The sequence below is a fragment of the Phaenicophaeus curvirostris genome, chromosome 15, assembly GCF_032191515.1.
Source record: "Phaenicophaeus curvirostris isolate KB17595 chromosome 15, BPBGC_Pcur_1.0, whole genome shotgun sequence".
Classification (NCBI taxonomy): Eukaryota; Metazoa; Chordata; class Aves; order Cuculiformes; family Cuculidae; genus Phaenicophaeus; species Phaenicophaeus curvirostris.
Window position 1 is genome coordinate 18,920,243 of NC_091406.1, and position 14,156 is coordinate 18,934,398.

Genomic DNA, 14,156 nt, shown 5'->3' on the forward strand with positions numbered 1-14,156 from the left:
GCGCCCGCAGCCTCCTCCCGGCACTGCACGCACCCAGCGCTGCCCCGCAAACACCGCTCGGAACGGCCGCATCGAAAGGGAAAAACATCACCTGCCAGATACCGAGAGCCCTGTCCCGTCAGTCCCAAAGCGGAATCCACACCAGGAATTCCACCTCCAAATTAAGTGCTCCACCACCATCGCCTGAGATCAGATATTTAAAGGCTGAGGAAGGTGCTGTCAATACCCACAAAGGGAAACAACGAGTCTCAGGCAATGCCGAAGGAGCAGTTAATTTATTTTGCAACGGTATGATTGCAATTATATGCTTGCGTAACGCCACAGAACTAGTGGCTACAGCATTAAAATCTTGAAAGCTCAATGTGTGATTTCCTTCCACAAGAATTCCTATTTCACATTGTTTATATACATTTATAGTTATGCAAGTAGCCCAACAGCCTGAAGGACCGTGAAAAGGCTTCGATTGTCTTACTTCATGATTGTTTTACTGCATGAGTAAAGCCGCCTATGAATGGCCATGAATGTGAAGTAAAATATTTCTTCTTCTTTGAAGGTACAGAATATTAAGATTCCTTCAACGCCATTAATTTGTGATATTGTGTAAAACCTTGCTTGAATAGCTGGTAGAAGGGCAGCGAAAGAAAACGGGCTCTGACATGCAAACCGTTACATGCACGCACACACACAAGAGCTATGGGCGTCATTAACCTAAGCACCCGTAAAGAGGTGCCCTCGGCAGGTAAAGGGAACACTCACGAAGGGGAACCATCTGTAAATTCTCCATTCATGGAGCCACATACACGTTTTCCCTCAGAGTCTGATATCGAAAAGGCATTTACACAGGAGTTTGTATCCAGCTGCCAACCGCTCTTGCGCGACCACGGGCGCGTTGTCGTTGGCGTCGGTGACGTCGATGCAGAGCTGGGCGGTGCCGCTCCGCCGCGGATCGCCGCCCTCCACAGCCGCCAGCACCAGCCGCAGGCTCCGCTCCCGCTCCAGCGCTCGCCGCAGCACCAGCTCCGCGAACTTGCTGCCGTCCGGGCTCTCCTTCGCCTCCACCGCCAAGAACTCGTTCTCCTCCAGCCCGTAGCCCTGCAGCGAGTTGCTGCCCACGTCCGGGTCCTCGGCAACGCCCGAGGCAAAGCGAGCGCCAGGAGAAGTGAACTCGCTGATCTCCAGCAGCAAGGCGGCCAGCAGCGCTCGCCGCGCTCCTCCCTCCCTCGCAGCCTCTCGCCGCCCCGAGCGCAGGGGCCGCCGCAGGACAGCGAGCTCGGCGCCGCCTCTCGCCGCTGCTGCCCGCGCCGCTGCCGCTCGGGCCGGCGCCGGGAGAGCCCCCAGCCCGCGGGGGCAGACGCTGCGGCGGCTGCGGCGCCTCGGACAACGGCGGCACCCGCAGGCGGCACCACAGCTCCGCTCCCCGCGCTCCTCTCCGCAATCTCGGCAGCTGCCGGGAGTCGGCGACATCGGCCACCGAAGAGCGGATTCCTCCTTAGCTCGGCCGGTTTGCTCGCACCCGCCGAAAGGCGAACCAAGCAGCTCGGCTCGGCACTGGAAACCGAGAATCCGGACGGGAAACGCGTTACCGAGCGGCGGGGAGAGCGCAGCCTTTGTGCCGCAAAGCACAGGTGAGTGCGGGTGAGTACGAGCGGCTTACACTGTGCAGGGCGGGTCTGACATATTCCAAAAGCTTCTGCTATCGCTGCGGGTTGCTCTGTTGTTTCATTTCTATGAGGTCGGAAAAGCAGCAGCTCTGCTAGGGAGACGCTGCTGTACAAAGGAAGCACCAAAGTCGTCGTTTCATTGGAGGAGAGTCTTGGCTATATCCGTTTCAATCTACATCCTGCTCAGAATGACTGAGAGTGGGAGACCACATGGAACCCTATTGTCTACAACAGCCGAATCTGTATATGCTCCTGGTCTCAATCTTCAGATCACAAAGACCATCACAACCTCTGGCTCTATTACTTGGCAAACAGACTTTCTCCCCCGACCCCAAACTGCTTCCTTCAGTGAATCGAGTAAGTAAGTAGAGATCTAAAAGCATTGGATGGACAGCTAAGAGGTACCCATGCACCCAGGATAATTCACTTAACCATTACGTTATTCTGATAACTGCAAAGGGCAGTGCTATACTCCTCCGTCAGCTACCTTTCCCAGGGCAGCCAGACACTTGCAGAAAAAAGATGGCAAACGAAGTCACGAGTAGAAAAGTCAGAGGGGAACAGTGGGGAAGGGATTTCCCCACGGCACAAACACAGCGACTTTTACTTTGCATCCACAACTCACAGAACAATCCAGGCACGGCTTGGCCTGAAAATGGACAGGGTAAAAGCCTCTTGAGTGCAACGACTGTGAAGAAAAGATCTTCCTCACTGCCTGTTTGTACGATAACACCGCCTCTCAGCAACACTCACGGGAAATCGCCCAGTGCAAGACTCTGCAGAGAAGACTCGGCAGCCAAACCCTGGTTCAGCACCATGGACAGGGCAGGGCACGTTAGGACCCCTGAATCGATGCAAGATCCACAGAGACCACGAGAGCGGAAAGTACAGGTACAGCAGGTGTTCCTAAAGCTCTTATTGCTACAGAAGACATCACGGATTACTAATGTGCCCATTCACAGGGTGCTGGCGATAGCTCAGTACCCGCTTATGCCACACTCACTACTCCCTCAAAAGATACAAAGGCACAGATTACAGCACTCAGTTTATCCTTCACAAGCTTTTTCCTCGGTGGCAGTTATTAGCTAATGATCACTTGGCCACAAAGTCGCTGTGAGAACAGGCCTCTCCTTTCCAACAGGACCATGCTCACAAAGATGCAGCCTCACTCTGCTTCACATGGAGAGAAAGACAGGAGGGGACACTACACATACTTCTTTGGTATTTACACAGAATCTTGCCCTTCCTCAACGTCTGTGACCGCATTACTGAGGAACTTCTTACATGCATATCAATTCAGACAACAGCAGCAGTGCAGCCACCCTGCGCTTACGGGGCCCGGGCTGCTCGGCATGTACGGGGCTATGCCTGCCGCTGGGGCTTTACACCCATGGCAAGAGGGAAGCACACGGGATCTGCCCACTGCCACTCCAAGAGTGCTGGATGCTGAGAGTGCTCACGCACTCTTCCAGAGAATTCACAGAGATGTGAATTCTACCTACACCAGGCTTTAATCATCTCTCCCTACCAAAACCACAATAGCGATGTAACCTCACATCTCCTGCCTTCCACAAAAACTGCAGGAACACCAAGAGGCAATAACACCCAATGCATGGCTAAACCAAGTTATGACATTTCTTAAATCAAACCAACATACACAGAAATCAGAAAGAGATAAAAATCAGACCAGGAATGCAAGGAACCGTTAAAAGAGAAATGATTGTCAGAGAAACTCACCTCAAAGTCTTCTCGGTCTTCACTGCAGCTGTTGAGGTACCAGCGTACCTACAAATCACTGAGAAGAATTGTGACCTTAGAGCCTTCCTCGGGCCTACTTAGTAAGGATTTCACTTTAAGAAACAGCCATCAGCACTCATCAGTTTTTCTACGTAGCCTGCTCATGAAGCCATAAGTGTAAGCACCTTCTCAGAGGCCTCTTTCTCAAGCCAAGTCCTCTTCAGCTGCTTTCAGGTGGCTGAGAGATTCCCAACTGAAGTGTTTCATGGCAAACAACACTCACAGTTTCAAAGGCAAAAGTACTGACCAGAAATGGCAAAAAGGAACAACGACATTCCAGGAAACAAAGGACTGAAACAAAATCTATGAAGCAACTCTACATCACAATGTTTCAAGGAGATAAACATGGATAAAGGATAATTCACACAGGAATGATAAGATGTTCTACTCAGGCATCGTTGTCCTACATGCACAATTATTGTACAAATACTTTATTTTTGAAGGACTTCCTCTGAATTTATGGCCTAGGAAACCAGGATCACAGCAGAAATGCCACAGGCCTTGGCATCAGACTTGAGATCAAATCATTCCTCAGCCAAAACCACTTTAAACTGCCTATTTTCCTAGCTCAAAGCCAGCCTCCCACCTTCCTTGCTCTGCATTCACCGCCTTTAGTTGCACCATGGACAACATCCAGTAGTCTGGCCATTTGTCATCCACGGGTTGAAGCCTGTAAATTCAGTGATGTTTTAGGGAAACAGAAGCACACCAAAGGCTTTGTTTTGGCAGCTGAATACCTTCAAGTTATGGATGGAAACTGCTCCCCCAGCCCAACAATTACATCACATCTTTTAATGGCTTAAGCAATACCAGCCACAAGGCCCAGATTTAGAACTGGTCAGAAAACTAATTAATTAATTAATCAATACAACTGGCAAAAATGGGAACCTGGCAGAAGCTTAACATTTCAGATTGTGTCAGCTGGAGAATGTGCTCAAGAAAGGTATCTGTTTGGGAAGAAGTCCACAGGAAGCTCACACACAAGCTCACACCAAAGACCACAGTCACAGATCCTCAATGTAACCTCTTTGGACCTTGCAGCAGGGGAGATGTATTGAACCACAACTGTGGGTCTCAGAAAAATGAGGACAAATTGAGCCCTTAAAAACCCATCTTGTAGTCATTTCAAATTATACCCCAGCAAACCTTTCCACCTGGCCTGTCTCTGAGCAGAAAGGTTTTCTTCACCTTGCCCAAAAATTATGTAATAGGAATGTGACCTCTGAAGAAAGACATCTTTGAAGGAAAAGTTGCAGCACACAACTTCTCCTTATCTGAAAACAAAGATCACCACATGGATGTGTGCAGAGAGATTTTTCTGTTCTTAACAGGAATTGAAAGACATGTACAATGTTCACAAGGCATAAGGAATGTGCGACTCTGAAAAATACACAGTCATCAAAGGATCAACTCAAAGGTACCATTGCCTTTCTTCAGCACATTGAGCAACTTGGAAAATACATGATGTGAAAATCTTAATATAAAGTTCACGTCTTTCATCAATAACCATCATTCACTGGAAACATCATCCAACAGGAATGCAAAACGATGAACCCACAGCTTGGTCAGCTGGAGTCTGAGAAGTGTGATCACAGAATCATGGAATAGCTAGGATTGGGAGGGACCTTAAAGGTCATCTAGTTCCAACCACCCTGTTCTGGGCAGGGACATCGCACTAGATCAGGTTCCCCAAGGCCTCATCCAACCTGGCCTTAAAAACCTCCAGGGATGGGGCATCCCTTGGTAGCCTGTTCCAGTGTCTCACTATTGTCATGGTGAAGAAATTCTTCCTAATGTCTAATTTAAAGCTGCCCTTCTCCAGTTTATACCCGTTCCTCCTTGTCCTATCATCACAAGCCTTTATGAATTGTCCCTCTCCAGCTTTCTTGTAGGCTCCTTTCAGGTCCTGGAAGGTCGCTGTAAGATCACCTCATAGCCTTCTCTTCACCAGGCTGAACAAATCCAACCCTCTCAGCCTGTCCTCATATGGAAGGTGTTCCAGCCCTCAGATCATGTTTGTAGCCCTCCTCTGGACCCATCTCCTTCTTAGGCTGAGGATTCCAGAACTGGACACAGTACTCCAGATGAGGTCTCACAAGAGAGGAATAGAAGGGTAGAATCACTTCCCTCAACCTTCTGGCCACACTTCTTTTGATGCAGCCCAGGATATGGTTGGTCTTCTGGGCTGTGAAGCACATATTGCTGGCTCACGTCAAGCTTCACATCAACCACCACCCCCAAGTCCTTCTTGCCAGCCAGCTCTAAATCACATCATGTACTGAAAATGGGGATTGCCCCAACCCAGGTGCAGGACCTTGCACTTGGCCTTGTTGAATCTCACGAGGTTCTCACAGCCCCACTTCTCCAGCCTGTCCAGGTCCCTCTGGATTACATCCCATCCTTCTGCTGTGGCAACCACACCACTCAGCTTGGTGTCATCTACAAACTTGGTGACGGTGCACTCAATCTCGCTGCCAGTATCATTGATGAAGATATTAAACAGCACGGGTCTCAGCACAGACCCCTGAGGGACACCACTAGTCAAAGAACTCCATCTGGACTTTAATCCATTGACCACTACTCTCTGAATACAACCCTCCAACCAGTTTCTTATCTACCGTGCCATCCACCCATCAAATCCATATCTCTCCAATTTAGAGAGAAGAATGCATGATGTGATGCTGGGTACCGTTAAAGCATCTCCTTGAATCACAAGGATCATTCAGCAGTAAATATTTGGGGAGTATAATCAAGATACTCAGCTGCTCATAATAAAATCGAGTGGGAATTGTAAGAGCAAGAAATGACTGTAGAGCCAGGGAAGACTTGAAGAGCTTTTAGCATTGTCAGGTCTTTTCAATTCTGCTGGGACACAGAATCTGCAGTTGAGATGAACAATAAGAAAGAAGTTTTATGTCATCTCCTTGAGTTACAGTGAACAAACTGAAGAAAACATTTCTGAAAGAAAGGGAACCCCAAACTTCCAGGAAAGAAAGGCATCTCTGGGAACTGCCCCTGCACTCAGAGGGCTGAAATGGACATGACCATTCCATTGAGGACCCGAGATGGAGCTATACATCGTGACAACAAAAAGGCAGGAGCCAGAAACCTACAGAACCTACAGAAATGAATGGATCAGATGCAATAATATGTCTAGGCCATATACATTGAGCAGAAGGAATTGAAACTGCATGAAACCACAACCGTGGGCCTAGTGGATGAACTATTGTGAGCATCATCTTCTATGATCCCCCCATGCTGGCAGAGCTTCTCCGAGTCCTCTCCAACCCTATACAACTTCCAGGTTTGCTTCTGACCCTCGTAACTGGCAAAACCATATCATGACAGTAAAGTGCACAATTATCACACCAAGCAGTCTTTCACCAGCATTATTGGAAGAAATAGAAGGATTGTAAAGCACATGAATGATAACTGTCTGAACTAAAAGAGGAGCACTCATTCCATTGACACTGGATAATATGAAACCATCAGCTTTAGTGGAAATCCTTCTCCTATTTTACCACACACACTGTTCCACCGAGGTGTGATTTCTGTGGATATCAGATTTTATTTTCTCTCCCTACTAAAACCAGAACACTAATATAGCCTCATATATCCTGATTTCCACAAATACTGCCAGAAGAGCAAGAGGTAATAACACACAACACATGGCTAAACAAAGATATGACATTCCTTATAACTACATCACAACACATAAAAATCAGAGAGAAACATCAGACCAGGAATGCAAGGCACCATAAAAAGAGAAATAAATTATTGTTAGAGAAACTCACTGGGAAGTCTTCTCCATCTTCACTGCAGGTGTTGAAGTTCATCTCCAGAGTACCTGCAAATCACTGAGCTTACAAGCACATGTACACCCTCAACTCTTCCTCTGCAGTACACAGTAAGGATGTCATTTCAAGAGACAGCTGTCAGCTCTCATCAATTTTTCTTACTATGGGGCCTGCTCATCAAGCTGCAAGTGTAAACACCTTCTACCAGAGGTCTCTTTCTCAAGCCAAGTCACCTCAGACTGCTTTCAGGTGGGTGAGAGCTTGCCCAGGGAAGTGAGGATTTGCTGCAAAACAACAATCCCAGTTTCAAAGGCAAAAGCACTGTCCAGAGATGGGGAAAAGGCATGATGAGTTTCCAGGAAACAAAGCATCAGGCTAGAAATGAAACTGTTGCTCAGCCAAAACCAAATATTGTCCTTGTTCAAAGCCAGACTCTCACCCTCCTTCCTCTGTATTCATAGACTTGAGTTTTACCACAGACAACACCCAGTATTAGACCTTCATGTCAGCCACAGAGGAAAGAGCTTAACATTCAATGACCTCTTAGGGAAACAGGAGTCTATCAAAGTCTCCGTGTTGGCAGCTGAACACCTTCAAGCTATGGATGGAAGTTGCTTCCCCAGCCCAACAATTCCAACACATCTCTTCATGGATTGAGTGTTACCAGCCACAAAGCAGACCAGCTTTAGACCATATTGATAATGGGAAACTGGCAGAAGTGAAGGAACTGTAGCTTAACCTATCAGATTGTGTCAGGTAAGGAACGTACACAAGAAAGGTACCAGGCTGGGAAAAAGGCCATGGTAGATACTCAGAATTGCTCATACACCAAAGACCACATCCACAGCTCCTCAGTGTAATCTCTCCGGACAATATAACAGGGACAAGGCATAGAACCACAGATGTAGGCCTCATAGAACAACTAGGACAAACAGAACATTTAAACCTATCTTGTAGTCATTTCAAATTATACCAAAACAGTTTCATCTGGCGTGTCTCTAGACAGAAAGTTTTTTTGACCTTGCCCAAATATTACACAATGCCTCTGAATGGAATGGTGCACACATAATTTCTCATTATCTCAGAGCAGGGATCACAACACAGCTGCATGCAAAGAGATTTCTCTGCTCGTAACAAGAATTCAAAGACTCGTACTACGTTCTCAAGGCCATAAGTGATGTGCGACTCTGGTAAAAGCTCAGTCATCAAAGAATCATCTCAAAGGCAGCATTGTCTTTCTTCATAACATTGGGCAGTTTGGATGATACATGATGTGCAAATCTTAATCTAATATGCACATCAGTGTTCAATGAGGGCCATTCATGGCAAATGTCTCTCAACAGGAAAGCAAATGGATGAACACAGAACTTGGTGAGTTGAAAGCTGTGTAGTACGATATCCCAAGCCAGGACAACTTCAGACTCCTTTTATGTAGTCCAGCATTGTAGGCTGGGAAGTAACAGAACACAGAACATGTCTCTACCAGTACCTACCCACACACAGCACTCCAGGACCCTGTCAAAGCCTTCACAGGCTGCATGCTTGGCATTCACCTTCACAATCAGCAGACAGAACCCATTCAAACAAAAGTTTCAAAGACAACTTCTGCTTACCAGGCATAACATTTGGCTTCTCACCATGTGCACGTGTCAAGCAAGAGCATTTCATCCAGTGACATTATAAAGAAACACACCTATGAAAGCCTTTAACACGAAGGTTGGGACAGTCAAACAAACACATTTGATCTTCTCCGAACTGTCAGAGACAAGGGCACAACGTAAGATTATCACAATGACCAAGGAAAAGAGTTTCACTCATGCCAAAATGAAAGGATCATAACAAAGTATTCTTTATAATGGCCCTTAGAGAAGATATATAATGCAGGTGTTTAGCACGGAATGGAAAATCAGTTGCAAGTCCCAAGGCTCCCATTATGACATTTCTCATAAGAACGTAATTAAACTGATAGGTAAAAACATCACAACAATCTGCAAACACACAGGAAGGACATCCCAGGGCTCACAGCAGAGCTGGAGTAACACTTCTGTGGCTCAACTTTTTCGGGAAGCAGAAACTCACATTGTGTGATCTTGCAAGTGGACACTGAACAGGGAGAAGCACAAACTGCATCACCTGGGTTCTTCATTAACCCTCACATGCACAACTCTCAGGACTCCCTTTCCCATTCCTTCACAGCCACCATGGTGTCCTTTGACCCTCATAATCTGCAAGCACCTGACATCAAAGAGCCAATTGCCCAGACCATTTCACTTCAACATTTGTAGACACATTCTATTGGGAAAAAAAAAAGCTGCAGAGATACTATTTTACTATTTATTCTTTTCCTACCAGATGTATTTGGCAAGCAAGAGCATTTCTTCTGGTAATAATTAAAAGAAAATGTTTATGAAAGTGTTTCCAATGAAAGCGTTGGAGAAGTTAAACCATGGAAAGAATTATTACACACTCTTCCAGGCAGTGGTGGCTGGAAGATCATTTTCCCCTTCTAGCAACAATTCTTTGGGAACTTCAAATTCACAATGCATGATACCACAGCTGGACACTGAACATGGAAAGGAACAAACAGATCTCTTGGTTCCATCAACAGCCCCTCATGAACAACTCCCACAACTCTCATCTCCAGACCTTCACCACTTCCTTAGTGTTATTTTTGACACTCGCAATTAGCAAGCACATGACAGCTAACAGCCATTTCCCCAGCCATTTCCTCATCAGGCACCAGGATCATCCATGAACTTCATACAGGCATCTTTACTTCTCTGTACTAAGAAGGAAGAGACATTCTTCTCTAGTTCTGCTTCAGAAGACGAATATCAAAATTCTAAAAGTGAAAGGGAAGCAGTTCTGCAGGAAAGAACAGGTCAGCAAACAGCGTGGAACAGGAATGATGGAGTAAAACTACAAAGCCCTGCCAAACTGTAACTCGAGCCAACAGCAGCCCCGCTTCTTCCACATCCTGCTCCAACTGGAACACTGAGCAATGATCCTCTGTAGCAATATATCAATATATTCCTCAATATATGTCTTGGTTCCTTCAACAGTCCTTCACAAACGGCTCCCACAATTCTCATCTCAACCCTTGTCAACTTCCATGGGTCTTTGACCCTCAGAATATACAAGCACATGATGTCAAAGCTGAGTTGTGTAGAACATTTCTCTTCATCATGTTTGCTCCTATGAAAACTCGCATTATTGGACTGATAAGTACATGATTCGATTTTTCATTAAGAATATCACAGCCATCTCCAAACACAGTGGAAAAACATACAACTGGAATAACAGGTCTTCCAGGGAAAGTGGACCTCTCATTGCATGATACTATAGTTAGACACAGAGTAGAAAAAAGAGTAAACATATCCTTTCATTCATTCAACAGCCCCTCATGAATGCTTCCCACAACTCTACAAAGCTTTACAACCCCTCCAGGAGAGACTGAGTCAGGGAACTAGAATGCTAAACCACGATCCCCATGACACCTGCCTAGAGCGAGAGGCAGCAACACACAACGCGGTGACAAAGGAAATATTGCCTCCTTAATAAAGCAGCCTCCCGCCGCAGCAGACAAAAGGCAGAATCGAAAGGGCTGAGGAGCAGCAGAGGGCACCGCGTCGGAGCCGGTCCCGGCAGCGGCTCTCACTCACCGGGGCAGCGGCGGCGGGGAAGCGGCGGGCGGCGTCAGGGTCCTCGTCGAGCAGCGGCTCGGGCTCGGCGGGCGGCGGGCGGGCCGGCAGCGTGTCGCAGGCGCTGTCGGGCGACAAGCGGAGGCGGCTCTTGCGCGAGTCGGCGGTGAGCGACACCTCGTGCGAGTAGGAGCGCAGGAAGGCGCGCACGCCGTCGAGGCCCACGAAGGGCGAGCCCGGGACGGCGCGCAAGGCGCCGCTGCCCGGCGGCGGCAGCAGCTGCGAGCGGCGCCAGCGGCGCAGGCGCAGCGCCAGCAGCAGCAGCAGGAAGGCGAGGAAGAGGCAGGAGACGGCCGCCACGGCCACCACCAGCCACCGCGTCAGGCTGCCGGCCGGCTCGCCCGGCACGGCCGCCGCCGCGCTGCCCAGCTCCCACAGCAGCTCGGCCACGCTCTCGGCCAGCACCACCGTCAGCGTGGCCGTGGCCGACAGCGCCGGCCGCCCGTGGTCCTTCACCACCACCACCAGGCTGTGCCGCGACGCGTCGCGGGCCAGCGGCGAGCGCGCCGTGCGCACCTCGCCGCTGTGCGGCCCCACGCGGAACAGCCCCGGCTCCGTCGCCTTCCACAGCTCGTACGACAGCCACGCGTTCTGCCCCGCGTCCGCGTCCACCGCCACCACCTTGGCCACCAGCGAGCCGGGCTCCCACGACCGCGACGCCAGCTCCACGCCCGACCCCGCCCAGCCCGCGCCCGGGCCCGCGCCCGCGCCCGCCGGCGGCGGGTACAGCACCTGCGGCGCGTTGTCGTTCTCGTCCGCGATCTCCAGCCGCACCGACGCGTTGCTGCTCAGCGACGGCGACCCGCCGTCCTCCGCCCGCACCCACAGCCCCACCTCGCGCACCTCCTCGTAGTCGAACGAGCGCAGCGCGTACAGCGCGCCCGTCTCCGCCTCCAGCGACACGTACGACGACAGCGCCGCGCCCCGCACGCGGCCCTCGCACAGCCGGTACCGCACGCGCGCGTTCGCGCCCCAGTCCGCGTCCCGCGCCCGCACCCGCACCAGCAGCGCGCCCGCCGCGTTGTTCTCCCGCACGCGGGCGCTGTACCGCGCCTCCGAGAACACCGGCGCGTTGTCGTTCACGTCCAGCACCCGCAGACGCAGCACCGCGCTGCTCCACCGCGGCGGCGACCCGCCGTCCGTCGCCCGCACCGTCACGTTGTACTCCGACACCTCCTCCCGGTCCAGCTCCCGCAACGTTACCACGCGGTAGTAGTCCTCGAACGACTTCTCCAGCCGGAACGGGACGCTCTCAGCAATGCTGCACCGCACGTCGCCGTTGTGCCCCGTGTCCCGGTCCTGGACGTGCAGCAGGGCCACCACCGTCCCCGGCGGGGAATCTTCGGAGATCTCGGTCTCCTGAGAAGACACTGTGAGTTCGGGCGCGTTGTCGTTAACGTCTGTTAAGGTGATACCAACTTGTGCCGCACCGAAAAGTCCTCCTCCGTCATGTGCCTGTACGTCCAGTTCGTAGTAGTCACTTTCCTCAAAGTCCAGGCTTCGCAGAATTGTGAGTGCTCCGGATTCAGCATCTAGTTGGAAAATCTGCGAGGCTTTCGCAGAAAGAGCTTGAAATGAATATTTCACGTGCCCGTTCGTCCCCTCGTCGGCGTCGGTGGCCGTGAGGGTGACGAGGGTGGAGCCCACGGGCACGTCCTCCGGCACTCGCACCGCGTACTCCCCCTGGCTGAACACGGGCGCGTTGTCGTTGGCGTCCAGCACGGCCACGCGGAGCCGCGCCGTGCCCGTCCGGGATGGCTCGCCGCCGTCCATCGCCCTCAGCACCAGCTCGTACGACGCCGCCTCCTCCCGGTCCAGCGCCTTGGCCAGCACCAGCTCGGGACGCTCAGCCCCGCCGGGACCCGCCTGCACCGACAGCGAGAAGTGATCGTCGCCGCTCAGCTCGTAGCTTTGCAGTGAATTTCGTCCCAAGTCCGGGTCGTGAGCCCTGGGAAGTGGAAACTGCGTCCCCGGGGCTGTCGTCTCCGTTATTCTTAGTTCGGTTTCTTTCTCTCGGAAAGTAGGGGCGTTGTCGTTAATGTCTATGATCTCAACCTCGATTCCGTAAATGTTTTTTTCTCCCTCCACTATCACCTCACAGCGCAGCACGCATTTCTCCTGCAGCCGGCACAGCTGCTCCCTGTCGATCCTCTCCGCCGTCACTAAATGTCCCGTCTTCCCGTGCAGGGACAAATACTGCGTCCTGCCTCTGTCCAAGAGACGGACCCCGCGTTCGCTGAGCGCTGGCACCTGCAGCGCCAGGTCCTTGGCCACGTCGCCCACGAAGGAGCCCTTGGGCATCTCCTCGGGCACCGAGTAGCGCAGCTGCCCCCACGCCGCCTCCCACGCCGCCCCCAGCACGCACCACAGCAGCGCTCGCTCCCGCCGGCCCCAGCGCCTCCCCGCCGCCCGCATCGCCGCCGCCGCCCCGCACACACCGCCCCGCCGCCGAGCCACAGCCCGCTCCGCCTCAGCCCTCCGGCTCCGCACCGCCGCTGCCGCCCGCTGCCGCCGGCCCCTCCGCCTCGCTGCACCGCGGCTCCGCACCGCGGGGACGCTCGCAGCCCGCCCGCCCGCCCGCCGAGCCAGCCCCCAGCCAGCCAGCGAGCCGCGCCGCAGCGGGCGGGGCTGCCTCCACCGCTCCCACCTCCCGACCGCTCCTCCTCGGTCAACAGCGGCGCCCGCAGCCTCCTCCCGGCACTGCACGCACCCAGCGCTGCCCCGCAAACACCGCTCGGCTCCGGCCGCATCGAGAGAGAAAAACATCACCTGCCAGATACCGAGAGCCCTGTCCCGTCAGTCCCAAAGCGGAATCCCCACCAGGAATTCCACCTCCAGATTAACTGCTCCACCACCGTCGCCTGAGATCAGATATTTAAAGGCTGAGGAAGGTGCGGTCAATACCCACAAAGGGAAACAACGAGTCTCAGGGAATGCCGAAAGAGTAGTTAATTTATTTTGGAACGGGATGATTGCAATTTTATGCTTGTGTAACGCCACAGAACTAGTGGCTACAGCATTCAAATCTTGAAAGCTCAATGTGTGATTTCTTGCCACAGGAATTCTTATTTCACATTGTTTATATATATTTATAGTTATGCAAGTAGCCCAACAGACCGTGAAAAGGCTTCGATTGTCTTAAAAATGACGGTGCAAGACGCTGCTGTTTACCTGTAAAGCATTTATCTGATCCTTGAATC

General features: G+C 51.5%; 2 protein-coding genes across 3 annotated transcripts in view; both read right to left on the bottom strand.

The window, feature by feature from the left end:
• LOC138727290 (protocadherin gamma-C5-like) overlaps window positions 1-14,156 on the bottom strand; it is a 218,939-nt gene that overhangs the window by 177,205 nt on the left and 27,578 nt on the right. The window lies entirely within an intron of this gene.
• On the bottom strand, window positions 811-13,518 carry LOC138727200 (protocadherin gamma-A5-like). Its single transcript, XM_069869491.1, has 2 exons — window positions 10,918-13,518; window positions 811-1,605 (listed from the first exon to the last, which is right to left on the bottom strand). Exons 1-2 carry the CDS (start codon window positions 13,369-13,371, stop codon window positions 811-813), a joined length of 3,249 nt encoding a protein of 1,082 aa, XP_069725592.1. The 5' UTR covers window positions 13,372-13,518.

Coding starts and splice junctions, on each gene's coding strand:
- LOC138727200 (XM_069869491.1), bottom strand. CDS start 13,371: ATGCGGGCGGCGGGGAGGCGCTGGGGCCGGCGGGAGCGAGCGCTGCTG. Junction 1,606..10,917: donor TCCCCGCCGCCGCTGCCCCG/GTGAGTGAGAGC, acceptor TGCGGCACAAAG/GCTGCGCTCTCCCCGCCGCT.